General features: G+C 45.0%; 1 protein-coding gene across 1 annotated transcript in view; it reads right to left on the minus strand.

Moving 5' to 3' along the window:
* Positions 1 to 15,384, minus strand: part of LOC126481485 (CAAX prenyl protease 2) — a 71,338-nt gene that overhangs the window by 51,725 nt on the left and 4,229 nt on the right. The window contains exon 4 of the mRNA XM_050105266.1: positions 1,376 to 1,543. Coding sequence (XP_049961223.1) covers positions 1,376 to 1,543 — 168 coding nt within the window. The remainder of the gene's footprint in view (positions 1 to 1,375; positions 1,544 to 15,384) is intronic.

Below are 15,384 nucleotides of genomic sequence, written 5' to 3' on the forward strand. Positions count from 1 at the left end.
TACATATTAAAGATACATTAAAGCTGACTGCCATGCCACGACTTGAATCAAGATACAAGTATTTGTAGTTACTGACAGCAAAAGGTGTGGGTTTGATTTTTTGTTTTGATCCACTGAACAGTTTAATTTGCCACAAAGTTGTTATCAACAGATGCTCCTTTGCAGAGTGAAAGATTTATTCTACAAATGACCCTTGTTGTCATGGTCTTCAGTCCGAAGACTAGTTTGATGCAGTTCTCCATGCTACTCTGTCCTGTGCAAACATCTTCATCTCTGAATAGCTACTGCATCCTACATCCTTTTGAATCTGCTTACTGAATTCACCTCTTGGCCTCCCACTATGATCCCCCCCCCCCCTCCAGTCATCACTTCCCTCCAAATACTAATTCGGTGATCCCTTGACACCTCAGAATGTGTCTATCAACTGATCCTTCTTCTGGTTAAGTTGTGCCATAAATTTCTTGTCTCCACAATTCTATTCAGTACCTCCTCATTAGTTATGTGATTAATCTTCAGCATTTTTCTGTAACACTACATTTTGAAAGCTTCTAGTTACTTAAATAAAACTGAAGCAGCTTGCATTATACATCCTCTAGCATTTACTCCTACCACTTGGTATTACGGCATTATCTTAGACTTGCTATTTGTTGTAAAATATACGTATCTGTCCTCGCCTTACTAATTAAAGTTGTTGTTGTTGTGGTCTTCAGTCCTGAGAATGGTTTGATGCAGCTCTCCATGCTACTCTATCCTGTGCAAGCTGCTTCATCTTGCAGTACGTACTGCAGCCTACATCCTTCTGAATCTGCTTAGTGTATTCATCTCTAGGTCTCCCGCTACGATTTTTACCCTCCGTGCTGCCCTCCAATACTAAATTGGTGATCCTTTGATGCCTCAAAACATGTCCTACCAACCGATCCCTTCTTCTAGTCAAGTTGTGCCACAAACTCCTCTTCTCCCCAATTCTATTCAATACCTCCTCATTAGTTATGTGAACTACCCATCTAATCTTCAGCATTCTTCTTTAGCACCACATTTCAAAAGCTTCTATTCTCTTCTTGTCCAAACAATTTACCGTCCATGTTTCACTTCCATACATGGCTACACTCCATACAAATACTTTCAAGTAACGACTTCCTGACACTCAAATCTATACTCGATGTTAACAAATTTCTCTTCTTCAGAAACGCTTTCCTTGCCATTGCCAGTCTACATTTTATATCCTCTCTACTTCATTAGTACGATTGTCAAAAATCCCCATCTGTTTTTATTTCTGGATTCTAAATACAAAAATAACAAATTTGTAAACAAAAAATTATCACTAGTAACTGGAAACAAAAAGAGTACAGCAAGTTCATAATTATGTTGTTCTTACCTACGCCAAAAAATAATGGACATACAAATACAGCTGTCATTGGTCGGAAACACTGCAGCAGAAGTGGTAGCATGCAAGCTCTAAATGTAAATTCTTCAGACAGCGGGGCCACAACATGGTTTCTTAGCCATATTAAGTTCTGTGCATTTGCCAACCAGTACCTCGGCTCTGAAAACAACCAAAACACAACAAAACCAAATTATAATGAATTACTGTTATACAAATGTATTTTTGTTCACAATAAGTTTTTATGTCGAAACTTTCTGGCAGATTAAAACTATGAGCCAGACCAGGACTCAAACCTGGAACCTTTGCCTTTGCGGGCAATTGTTGCAACTACTGAGCTACACGAGCACAACTCACAGCCCCCCCCCCCCCCCCAAAAAGCTCTACTTCTGCCAGTATCACATCTCCTATCTTCCAAACTTCACAGAAGTTCTCCTGTGAAACTTGCAGAACAAGCAGTCCTGGAAGAAAATATATTGTGAAGACATGCATTAACCAAAGCGGAGTGGGGAAGGGGGGGGGGGAGGGAGGGGGGGGGAGGGAAGGTAAGAGATGTACTGATGGATGTAAAGCTGTGAGGGTGGGTCATGAATCGTGCTTGGACAGCTCAAGTCAACAGAGCACTTTCTCATGAAATGCAAAGGTTCCAGGTTTGAATACCCATCCAGTGCACAGTTTTGAGCTGCCAGGAAGTTTCATATCAGCGAGCGCACACTCCACTGCAGAGTGAAGGTTCATTCTAAAGAATTATTTGTTGTTTATAAGAAATTAATCAGCAACAGAACTTCAGTGTGTAATAAAAATAAAAAGTCAGAACACATTGAACAGCTTGTCATATACTGAGCACTGAGAAGCTTCATCATCATCTTTGTATGCAATAGCTGTAACTGTTATTCACTTTCAAACAATGGGAAGTCCAGGTTGGAACATCAACAATATTGCGAAAAGGGTAGATTGTTACTCACTCTAAAGATGACATGTTGAGTTGCAGACAGGCACAATGAAAAGACTGTTACACACTGAGCTTCAGGCCAAAACCTCCTTTAGAAAAGAAAAGAAAAGAAACTGCATGAACGCATGCCCGCGAACCCATCCACCTTACCCCCCCCCCCCCCCCCCACACACACACAACATTTTTACACAATCAGGCACTCATCATGCACACATGACCACTGTTGAATGGAAGCAGCAATCTAGAGTGGGTCAGGGAAGGGAAAGGGTTACCAGCGTGTGGGCAGGAAGAGAGAAGAACATTGTATGGTGGTGCATGCAGGGACTAGATGACAGCAGGACCAGGCTGCCAGGCTCAGCATTGTGAGGCTGTGGGTGAAGGGGGGACAGGAAATGGAAAAGGGGAGGAGCAGGGAAAGGGAAAGATCAATAGGGGGCATAAGCAGAGGCAGCATGCAATGAGCGTGAGAGGATGTGAATTGGGAGGAGACGACAGGACAGGGGATGAGGGTGTGGAAACTGACTGGATGGATGGATATGATGGTATGGACGCATGAGAGCAAGGTTTTCAGCACCCGTACGAAAACAGATTGAGATGAGTGTCAGTAAAATACACTAAACAGAAGGATAAAACAGCACAAAAAACAAAGGTGACAAAAGTTGGAAAACTGTGTGTGTACCTGCACAGAAACATGGAACGAAGTATTGCGTCAATATTAAACCATTCACTACCAGGAAGAACGTGGCATAAGGAGCTAAAACAAGACAGCAGATGGATATGGCTGGCTGACGGCAAAAATAAAAAAGGAGCCAGCCATGCTGCAACACACTAAAACCTTCAGCCTAAAAGTTTAGGCCAGAGTCCAGAAACATCACAAAACTTTAAAACTTTAGTCACACTCGTCTCGTCATCAGCTAAAATTAGAGGGCAGATTCCCGCCAATATTTTGCTGCCCTAGTATCACAGAATAGAATGCATCCTGTTAAAATATGGTGAATAGAGACGTGCACCCAAGAAGCACCACAAAACTGGGGATCCTATCGCCGTGGTAGCTATATGTGAGAGGGTAGTGCCCAATTTGATGACTTGTGAGGGTCATTTCATCCTGCCTGAGCAACTGGCAGGAGGAACACCATGGCTGGGTAGCTGAATTCACAAACCGCAGCTTACTGGGCATCACCGCTAGCCATTCCACATCCCACAATTGCATACACTTCTTGTGTAGCACAGAAACGACAGTCTCCAAAGGAATAGGACGCTGTGCAACATTCTGTCCTCTGCACACCTCCATGGCTGCCCAATTAGCTTGTTCATTTCTCCATATCCCTACATGGCCTGCCACACAGCCATATAGTTGGTTATATATCAGCTGGGACAACTTCTCAGCTGGATATAGGTTCTGTAACGACTGTGAGGCACTAAGGGAACTGAAGCAGATAAGAAACTATTTGCCCCAAATACAAATCATCTGTTCCAGTGCTTTCATGATTGCGTGGAGCTCTGCTGTGAAAATGGTATTCTCGTCAGGAAGGCGAATCCTGGTGACATTACAGAGCAGCCAACGGAATTCCCTTGTTTGGAGCCATCAGTGTAAACTACTGTTAAACTAAGATGCACATCCAAAATGTTAAAAAATAGATTGGAATGTAAGATCTGGTGTACTATCTTTTTTCGGTTTAGTCAAGTCTAAAATAAGTCTGGGTCTCTGGAGGAGCCAAGGTGGAAATCTGCTCCAACCTCAGTGTAAAACATTAAGACCAGCCACAGCCATCGCTAAAAGGCAATCCTGTGTGGGAATCCCATAGGACCTTGTAGCTTGTTGCTGGTTACGAAAAACCATGCCTGTGGAAGCGGAGCAATGGTACGGTATGCACATGTGTATGGTGTGGACAGTTGTTTCATATGTCTGGCGCACCTTAAGTAGTCGTCGCCTTATATTAAGTGGTGGTTCACCAGCCTCCATACACACTTGGTATGGGGCTTGTTTTGAATACCCCAGTGGCAACTGAATCCCTTCGTGGTGCACCACATCCAACATCTTTAATCAAGGTCTCACAGACCCATACGCCGTGCATTCATAATTGAGCCGAGATCACACAAATGCCCTGTAAAACTGGAGCAGACAACCCCTATCTGCTCCCCATGTACTGTTTTAAGATATTTTCAGATACTTACAGCCTTAAGTGACGGTTTTCCCAGGTCCTTGAGATGTGGCAACCTTATAAGTTTACAGTCAAATATGAGGCACAGAAATCTCACTGTGTGTTTAAAATAAAGAACAGTGTCCCTCATCCTCAACTCAGTAAAGTTTAAAATGGAATGAGAAGAGTTAACAAACATTGAAGATTTACTTGCAACTCATGTGTTGTCATTGTAAGGCTTGAAGATGAACAAAACCAAGAGAAGTCATCCACAAAGAAAACTGGCAGGACTTTTCACTATTGATGTAATGGTATTAATAGCTATGGCAAAGACAGTCACACTTAAAACACTACCTTGAGGGACACCAGTCTCCTGCTCAAAGCGATCAGACAGGATATCACTGACTCAGTATCGAAAATACTGTGGCGAGAGAAAGGACCGAATAAAAATGGGAAGCCAACCAAGTTAACTCCATTTGTGAAGCTGTTCGAGGATAAGATGCTTCCAAGTAGTATCGCAGGCTTTCTCGATGTCAAAAAATACACCTAGAAAGCGATGCTGGTGCAAGAAAGCCTGTTGTTTACCTGCCTCCAGGAGGGCCAGGTTATCAAAGGTGGAACGATACCTCCTGAATCTGCACTGAAAGCGACTAAGGAGTTGCCTGGATTCTAAGTTCCAGACAATGCGGCGGTTGACCATCTGATCAAGGTCTTTCCTATGCAGCTAGTGAGGGCAACACTATGGTAACTACTCAGGCATGTATGGTTTTTTTCAGGTTTTAAAAGAGGAATCAAAATGGCCTCATGCCATGAGACAGGAAAGTGATCTGACACCCAAATGGCATCAAAAAGTGCGAGTAGGATATCTTTGTTTTGCCTTGTAAGGTGCCGCAGCATACTGTCATGGGTTCTGTTGTGACCAGGAGATATTTCACGAGCCACAGACAATGCAGTATCCAGTTCCCCCTGGAAAATGGGCAGCTGTAATCTTCATCATAGGTGAACTGGAAGTCCAAACTGCTCCTGTCAGCAACCACTCTATGGTGCTGGAAACCTGGATCCTGACTGGCTGTGGCAGTAAGTGTAGCAAAATAGGCCACCATCATCCCTACAATGTCTTGCGGATTGGTTTGGAGAGAGCTGGTTCCCCCCTAGAGCAGCCATGGGGCACCTCCTTCCTCTCCCAGAAATTCTCTTGATGGTCTCCCATACAACCAAGCTCCTCATGGAGTTCAGGAACTGTTCCCATTACCTTTTCTTGCTCTCTCAAATAATCTGGCGACATTTTGCTATCGCCACCTCAAAGGCTGCAAGAGTCTCTGCAGTTGGCCAGCACTCAAACCTATACAGAGCAGCATGGCTGGTTCTGATTGCAGTGTGGCATTCATCACCCCACCAAGGGACAGGCTGCCTCTTCAGTTGTCCCATGGACAGTGGATCATGTCGGTAATACAATCCACCCATTCCTCAACATTGGGATGATGTGCAAACTGGGCTAGCTGCCTGTGAAACATCCAGTCTGTTCTACTGAGTACCCATCGTAGCAGTTTCCTTTTGAGTTCCTCTATATCTGGCAAGTGGATCCAGATTGGGAAGTGATCACTTCTGTGCAGGTCACCAACCACTTCACATTGAGCCATGGGAGCAAGGGCTGGAGAGCAACGCGGGAGATTGAGGGCAGAGAACAACCAAGTTGCAGTGCAGAAGTGCTTGCTCTGTTCTGAATTTAGCAAATATGCACACAATGACTAGAGCTTCTTTGTTCGGTGCATCATGTGGCGGCAGGTAAAGGGAAAATATTCTCAATGGATGACGCACTTGCACTGATATGGAAACTGCTTGAAAAATTGGTTGTAAGGGAGAGGCGAGGAATGGTAGTCAGTAGACGAAAACACCTACTCCTCCTCTAGCTCTCTCTCCACTCAGGTCAACCTTTTCTTGTGGAGTATGTAGCCCCGAAGCTCAGGGGTGTATGATTGATGGAAATTAGTCTCCTGGAGACACAGACACAGTGGTCCATCCTAAGATAGTAGACGAAGTTCCTCCACATGCATCCTGAACCCCTGAAAGTCCCACTGAAATATGGAAGCCATCTATCACGGAGGTAACATCTTCATCCTGTCTCTCCTTCAGGGTGGGGAGACTGCAGCAGGTGGAGGTTCAGTCGTGGGCAAGATGAATGTCCCACACATATCTCATACTCCAACACCTCCGGGGAAGAGTCAGATGAAGCATCAGGTAGAATCACATTGACATGGTCCGATGGTTTACCACTGTATTTTACTTGATGTTGCTACTTTACAGCAGCTTTTTGGGCTTTGCTGGAGCTGGAGTAGGAGTGGTAATAGCCATGGTGGGCTTCTGAACAGCCTCAGCCGTTAGTCGTGCCTGGCACTCTCCCAAGTTGGTCGCTGTGCATTTGTCTGCTGTTTGGGGAGAGTGTGGGGGGGGGGGGGGGGGGGGGGACTACTGGCTCTGAAACACCTGCTGCTTTAGAAGTGCACTCGCCACTTCTGTTTGTGTAGAGGCATTTGCTGTTGGAGTAGGTTTCTGAACCATTGACACAAAAAATGTAGGAACTGTGGGAGGCTGCATGGACTTTTAGATCTTTTCGGCCTCACCATAGGGAATACACTTGGTTGTTTTTTATTTCGTGTACTTTGCATTCCTCTAGAAAGATTCTACAGTCCCTACTTCAAACAGGGTGATTTACAGAGCAGTTGATACATCTGGTTGGAGATGAGCAACCAACTCCTTTATGAGTGGCCTTACCGCAGTTGGCACACATCACTTCGCCTTTACTTCCTAGGGTTGTATGCCCAAAACGCTGGTATTTAAAACAGTACATTGGGTTTGGGACATAAGACCTTACATTTAGGTGAAGAAAGCCTGCCTTGACTTGCTCTGGGAGTTTGGGGGTGTTGTAGGTAAGAACGAAACTGAACATCCACAATTCCCTCTGGAGCCCACTGACTCTTCAGTTGGTAGATCAACTAGGTCCCTACATGGTATCACACCTTTACTGAAGTAAGAAGTGCTGTGGCGCTCTGTATTGTGGCATATTTGCTCAGGCACTTAGCACTCCATAGGTTAACAGCTTGTCGGGAACTTGAAGCTCCAGCCAACAGTGTCCCACTTCGCAACTGCTTTATAGATTTTAGAGTTCTGGCAATTCCTTTTAAGCCCTTCTGGATGTAGAAAGGTGAGACTTTCTTGACACTTCCTTCTTTCCTTTTTATTATTAGGAACGCATTCTGATTACTAGCCTGTGTTCTGTTACTCTTTACTGCCGTGTACTGCCTTACTCTTGCATCTGGAGGGCTGGCTACCTAATCCCTCTAATTAGCTGGGGCTTAGTACTTCCAGCGGCCCACCTTTCTGGCTGGGAGGAGTAAAAGAAAATTTTGGAGGACCCATTTTGGTTCCACAAGGGAAATAAGGTTCCACTCAGACAGAGCCCTGCGTGCCTGAGTACGCCTTATACAACTGAGGTGTGGCAGGTTTCCCAGAGGTTGCCCACTATATAGAGGTTTTCACAGTTCTCGTGATCTGGGTGGTCAAGCCAAGATCCCCATTCCCTGTGACATACAACGATCCACTGCCATACTGCACAGAGGTTGCTTAAGCATGCCCAGAGCTTATGGTGACAGAGGAGTGGCGGCACTGACCAATCCCCACCTCAGGAACACTGGGGTTGCCAAGCCCCTACCCAGCAAATGAACGCTGAGCCCCTGAGCGTGGGGGAAACTGTTTGCTGAAGCGTGTGGGGACAGTAGGTTATTGTGGGCTGAGGCCAGGATAATTTCTGGAGCATCTACATCTACATACATACTCCGCAATCCACCCTACGGTGCTTGGCGGAGGGTACCTCGTACCACAAATAGCATCACTGGGCAGTGTTGTACAGATAACTCCCTTCTGCACAGTTCAGAAAATCTGGGTGTGGAGGGGAGGATCCAGATGGCCTGGATTGTGAAGCAGCCACTGATAGCAAGCATGTTATGTTCAGTTGCATCCTGTACCATAGGGTGGTCCACTTTGGCAGTGAAAAATCATCCTGGTGGATGATTGGTTGGAGTCAAACAATACAAAAAGCTGCACAATGATTGTAACAGAGCTGATATATATCATGACCGCTTTCACAAGTGGTCCGGCATCTGATGGGGTAGGATAAGCCTGTGATAAGACTGGAATAAGAAGTGCTGGGTGGGTGGATTGGGCAAGTCTTGCATTGGGTCTTCCACAAGTCCCTATCTCTGTGGCAATGGTTGGGATTGTGAGTGGCATAGGGATGGACTAGGATGTTGTGGAATCTGGATGGGTTACAGAACCCCACTTCAGGAGGGGTGGGGGAAGTATCTTGGGAAGGATGTCTCTCAACCATGACTTAAAGATAGATAATCAAAGCCCTGATGAAGTATATGGTTCAGTACTCCAGTCCAGGATTGCATTGGATGACAAAGGTGGCACTCTTTTGTAGTGGGTTCTTGGGTGGTGTGTAGGGATATGGCACTGATCTGTTTGCGAAGTAGTTCTGGGGCATAGTGCCTGTCTTTGTAGGTCTTTGAGAGAACAACATAATCGACAAAGGAGTTATTTTCACTAGAGCTATGATGCACTGGGTGGCCACACTGTATGGGACGAATTTTTTGATGTGGAAGGGACAGCAACTTTTGAAATGCACGTACTGTTGGTGGATGGTTGGTTTAATATGGACAGAGGTGTGGGTTGAGCCACAATAGAGGAGGTCAACATGCAGGAATGTGACATGCTGGGTTGAGGAGAACCACGTGAAGTGGACGGGACAGAAGGTGTTGAGGAGGTGCAGGAGTGAGCCCTTCAGTCCTTAGTCCGGGTCATGAAGATATGATCAATGAACCTGAACCAGGCCAGGGATTTGGGGTTTTGGGAGGTCAAGAAGGCTGTCCTGCATATTTGTTTGCATACCTTCTCTTCAAAGGAGAAGAGGTTTTGTGTTAGGATAAAGTTAGTAAGGTGTGTGAGGAAAGAGGCAGTGGTTTGGTGTCTGAAGGATGCTAGGTGTTAAACAGTGGCAAGACCATGGGAATGAGGGACGTTTGTGTATAGGGAATTGGTATCAACAGTGACAATTAAGAAACCAGGAAGTAGATTCTGCTAGTCCCTGTCCTTCACAAACCTGGTACTGAAAAAACACATCTACATGGCACAGGCATCCCAGAACCACTTCTGCTCCCTCCACAAGATCCTGCTACTGTGCATCAGATCTCTTTATCTCTACCGTCCCCACCCCTTTACCTCCTGGATCCCTAACTGTCACTGTTGACACCACCTCCCTGTACACCAACATCCCTTATGCCCATGATCTTGCCGATATTGAACACTACCTTTCCTTAAGTCCTTTGGACTCCAAACCCACTATCTCATTCCTCATACACCTTACTAAATTTATCCTAACACACAACTACTTTTCCTTTGCAGGGTAGGTATACTAACAAATCTGTAGCACAATCATAGGTACCCACATGGCACCCTCCTATGCCAACCTCTTTATGGGACATCTGGAGGAAACCTATCTGGCCTCCCAAATCCCCAAACCCCTGGTCTGATTCAGGTTCATGGATTATATCATCATGATCTGAACTCATGGCAAATACACCTATTCTCATTCCATCAAAACCTCAACATCCTCTCTCTACCATCCACTTCACCTAGTTGACCTCAACAGAGTGAGCCACCTACCTGCACACTGACCTCCTCCTCTCTGATGGTTCCATCCATACCTCTGCACATCAGACCCACCAACCACCAACAGACCTGCACTTTGACAGCTGCCATCCCTTCCGTACCAAAACATTCCTCCCATACAGGCTGGACACACGGTGATGCTGTATCTGCAGTGACAAGAACTCCATGAATGTCCCACAAAGGCCTTCAAAGACAGGCACTACCCCCAGATCTAGATCAGAAACAGATTTCCCTTGTCATATCCTACACACCACCAATCCTACCACCATCCACAATAACCAATTATAAATTAATGCCCCCTTCATCACCCAATACACCCTGGTGCTGGAACAACTGAACCACATCCTTCCATCAGGGCTTCGATTATATATCATCATGCCACGAAATGAGGGGGCACCCTACCCAGGGGCCACTCACTGGTGAAAGCAGCCGTGTCACATCAAGCTCTGCAGCAATCACTGCACAGCTTTTTATATTGTTATGACCACCAACCAGCTGTCCAAACAGGATGAATGTCCACTGCCAAACAGTGGCCCAGAGCAACATGGACCACCCTGTGGCACAACATGCAGATAAACATAACATGCTTGATTTCAATGGATGCTTCACAATCCTGGCCACCTGGATTCTTCCCTCTACCACCAGCTTTTTCTGAAATGCGCAGGTGGGAGTTATCTTTATAACACATTCTTCGTTTCCAAAAAGTTCACCCCCCTTTCTGGATATTCTCCCTACCCTTACGCTGTGCCTGACAGCATTGTCCAACTGCCATCAAGTCCCTGCATGCTCTGCTCTTCTCTCCCCCTTGCCATACTCTGCTATCCCTCCCCGTCTCCCTGGTCCACTCTAGACTGCTGCTGTCATTCAATGCGAAAGCAGCAGTCTGGCAGAAGTGGCCGTGTGTAGGCGAAGTGTGCTGTGCTGTGCTATGTGTGTGTGTGTGTGTGTGTGTGTGTGTGTGTGTGTGTGTGTGTGTTATACTGTGTTTTCTGAAGAAGGCTCTGGCTGAGAGCTCAATGTGTAACTTTCTTTATGGTGTGCCTCTCTGCAACACGGTGTTTCATTTTTACAGTGAGTAGCAATCTATCCTTTTCATAATATGTTGTTACTAACTTTTAATGGATTACCTTCATCTAAGTTCACTTGTCAATGAGACTTTGTATTTGGAAACAACACAGAGCATGGCACATATTTCTTCATAGTGTGTACATAATCTTCAGAAATACATATACTGTATAATGAGAACCTTTCAGGATATGGCTGGTTGGATTTTGGCATTTTGTTAAGTGTGGTCATTACAGATAGTAAGGAAGGAGATGCAACAGCAATCAGCCGCAATCCCGTTAATTTTTATTACTGTTGCATATTTTGCTTTTGACTACAAATAAGTCATTTTCAGTGCATTAGAGTTACAATCCAGTACATGTCACCATGTAGTCTTACTGGTGTACAGGCAGTTCTTTATGGAATCAAAGTTGATTACTGATAGTGTACTTCCTGTGTTGGAGAAGGTCAAGGAAGGAAAGGCTAGTCAATTATCAAATGTGACCGCCATAAATTTTAAGGAAATCACTGGAAACCTGAGTCTGGATTACTGGATCAGAACTGAATACAAGCCTAGTGGCTTAACCCCATGCCACTTCACTCAGTAGCTTCTTTCAGAACTCTGCATATTAATTTAAGTGTGTAGCAGCTAAGTTCATAACAAATATAAATGAAAAGGATATGCTTGGCCTCCAATGGTCTGATATGTTTGGAATGTAAATTTCTCACCACAGTGCAATGGTACGAGTCATTCTCATGAAGAACTTTGTATTTGGCCATAAGCACCAGTTAATAACCATTCTTTGTTGAAAGCCAGCACTTTCATAACATAAAGGAGCAAAAATACCAAAAATACACATATCAATAGTTTGTGAATATATAACTACATTATTAATCAACAGAATGACACCCAGCTTCTGGGCACAGTAATAATAATAATAATAATTAAAAAAAAAAAAAAAAAAAAATAAAAAATAAAAAAAAATAAAAAAAAATAAAAAAAAACCTTTATTTACAAAAAGAAGGAATATGAAAATTCCATGTCACATCAATGTCTGTCTCCCTTAACAAAATCCCCCCCCCCCCCCCCCCCCCACACACACACACACACACAAATTTGTGACAAATTACTGATTTTAAGTTAAACATCTGTTCAACATAACTTCATCTCTTTATGAAGCCCAGTCAGAGGCCTCTCTGAGCCAATATTGCAAAGAAATGCATTTACTTGACTTCCACCCATCACTGATATTGGAAGAAGGTATCTAATAACTGGTAGCAATAATATGCACAAACCTTTACTGATATCCTTATCAGGTGGTGGAACTGAGGGCATCCAAAGAAACTAAAGGTTAGCAAATATTGTTTTGTTTTGGTTTGGTTTAGGGTACAAAAACAAGTAGGATCATACATGTCAATGTCAGAACTGTGGAACACGAAAACAAAGAGAGGAGCAAAAAACGACTACATGTTAATTCCAATTGATAGAAGAGAAGAAAGCTAAAAATAGGGATGTGGAGGAAGGTCTGTAAAATACGCAATAGAGAAACGGTGGTCCTGAACTAAAAATTAAATTCCTTCACCATACTGCTATGATGGATTAAAAGTAAAACACAGTTAACAGCCTGCGCAGTGTTCGTTACAATGGCCGATAGCTAAGAAAGCAAACACAAACGAGAATGTAAGTGGTTAAAAAAAGGGCATTCCGTCAGGAAATGGTTGACTGTCGAAAGTTGAGCTCAATGAGCACAAAGGGGGGGGGGGGGGGTTGGGGGGGGGGGGGGAGGGGGGAGCACAACTTAACAAATGGCGATGGCTAAAAAGACCATGCTCGATACGCAACCCTCATGGTGAGAGGGCCGAGATGACGTCGTCCAAGCCGCTGGGAGAAGCTTATTAACCTGGAACTTGCTCCCATGAAGAAAGCACCAGTGGTGATGCCAAAATGCTATCACCTGCTGACAGATGGCAACACAGAGATCATCAGAAGGAATGGAAGAACTAGTGGGCAGAGGTAAGAGGACTGCAGCCTTGGCAGCAGCGTCAGCTGCCTCATTTCCTGTCAGATCAACATGACCAGGAATCCATAGAAACATCACAGTGGCTCCATCAAGAGTGAGCAAGTTACAGCTTTCCTGGACCTGCTGCACTAAGGAATGGATGGGGTATAGCACACAAGAGCTTTGAAGGGCACAGAGAGTTGGAGCAAACAACGCAACTGAAAAGCCTGTGTTGCCAGATATACTGCATGGCCTGATACAGGGTGAAGAGCTCTGCTGCAAATACTAAGCAGTGTTCCAGAAACCAATGCAGAAAAACTTCAGTGCCAATGACGAAGATACACCCGACACCAAGGTCAGTGGGAGAGCCATCAGTGCACACAAAGGTATTATCATGAAGTTTTGTGCGAAGGTTGTGAAACTGAAGGTGACAAGAGTGTAGAGTAGTGTCCTTAGGAAGCAAACAAAGGCCAAGGTGAACACAGGCCACCACATGAAGCTCAGGTGGTGAAGGGGTGTGCAGGTGCGTGAAGTTAAGCTGCTGGAGCAGGAGCCGAAAGCAAACTCCAGGAGGTAACAGAGAAGAGGGACATATCCCATGCTGGCGATCAAAGAAGTCATCTAAGAAGGAGGCATAGGATGGGTGGCCCCGCATGGCAGAGAAACAGCATGCATATCTGCTGAGGAGAAACTCACAGCGGTACGACAATGGTAGTTCGACAGCATCTGCATACAGACTCTCAACCGGCCTAGTGTAAAAGGCGCCCATGGCAAAACAGATGCCATGATGGTGGATAGTATTGAGATGGCGCAAGAGGGATGGACATGCATAAACAAAACGTCCATAATCTAGTTTTGACCACACAAGGGACCGGTACAAATGGAGGAGAGTGGTTCGATCTGCTCTCCAGGAAGTACCACTGAGGACATGTAGGACACTGAGGGGCCACATGGTAAGACATATTGGTGGACCAAGAAAGTTTCCTATCGAGCATGAGCCCTTGGAATTTTGCTGTTTTGATGAATGGAAGAGCAACAGGCCTAAGGCATAAAGAGGGTGGAAGAAATCAGTTGCATCGCCAGAAATTTATACAAATGGTTTTTTTCAGTGGAAAAGCAAAAGCCACTGTCAGTGCTTCATGAGTGAATATGATGAAAACATTACTGAAGATGCCACTCAATGACACAAGTCCGTGGAAAACTGCAATAGATGGCAAAATTGTCAACGAAAAGGGAGCTGGAGATGCCCGGCGGAAAACAAGCCATAACAGGATTAATGGTGATAGCAAAGAGGAAGACACTCAGGACGGAAGCCTGAGGCACACTGTTTTCCTGGATGAAGGTGTCCAAAAGGCAGAACCCACACGTACCTTGGAAACTTGGTCTTTTAATAATTCCTGAAGGAAACAGGGCATGTGGCCACAGAAGCTCCTTGTTTGTAGAGAGAATGAAGAGTCCTCTAGTAGGTGTCATAGGCTTTCTCCAAATCGAAAAACACAGTCACAGTCTGGGATTTCCGCAGAAAACCAATCATGACATGGGTGGACAAAATGACAATATGGTCTACTGCATACTGCAGAACAGTACACTCGAAACCCACCTGGGCAGTAGTTAGTAAACTGCGAGACTGAAGCCACCATACCAGCTGGGCAAGAATCATACTTTCCATCACCTTGCAAACACAGCTGGTGAGAGAAAAGGGGCAGTAGCTAGAAGGAAGGTGTTTGTCCTTACTGAGCTTAGGTATGAGTATGGCAGGGACTTCACGCAAGTGTCTAGGAAATGTGCTGTCTGCCCAGATGTGGTTGTACGTATAAAGCAGAAAGTGATTGCCTGCAAGAGAAAGGTGCTGCAACATCTGAATATGAACATCGTCTGGCCCTGGGGCGAGGATCGAGATGAAGTGAGACCATGATCTAGCTACCTCGTAGTAAAGGCAGCATTGTAGCACTCACAATTCTGAGAAGATAAGGTATCGCACGAGTCTCCTCCACTTGTTTCCGAAGGAGGAAGGCAAGATGATAATGAGAGGAACTCAAAATCTCCACAAAATGGTGGCCCAAGGTGTTTGAGATAGCAACAGGGTTCACTATGACATCGTCTGCTACTGTCAGGCCGGAAATTGGAGAATGGATCTTG

This window comes from Schistocerca serialis, chromosome 5 (assembly GCF_023864345.2).
Source record: "Schistocerca serialis cubense isolate TAMUIC-IGC-003099 chromosome 5, iqSchSeri2.2, whole genome shotgun sequence".
In the NCBI taxonomy this organism is placed as follows: Eukaryota; Metazoa; Arthropoda; class Insecta; order Orthoptera; family Acrididae; genus Schistocerca; species Schistocerca serialis.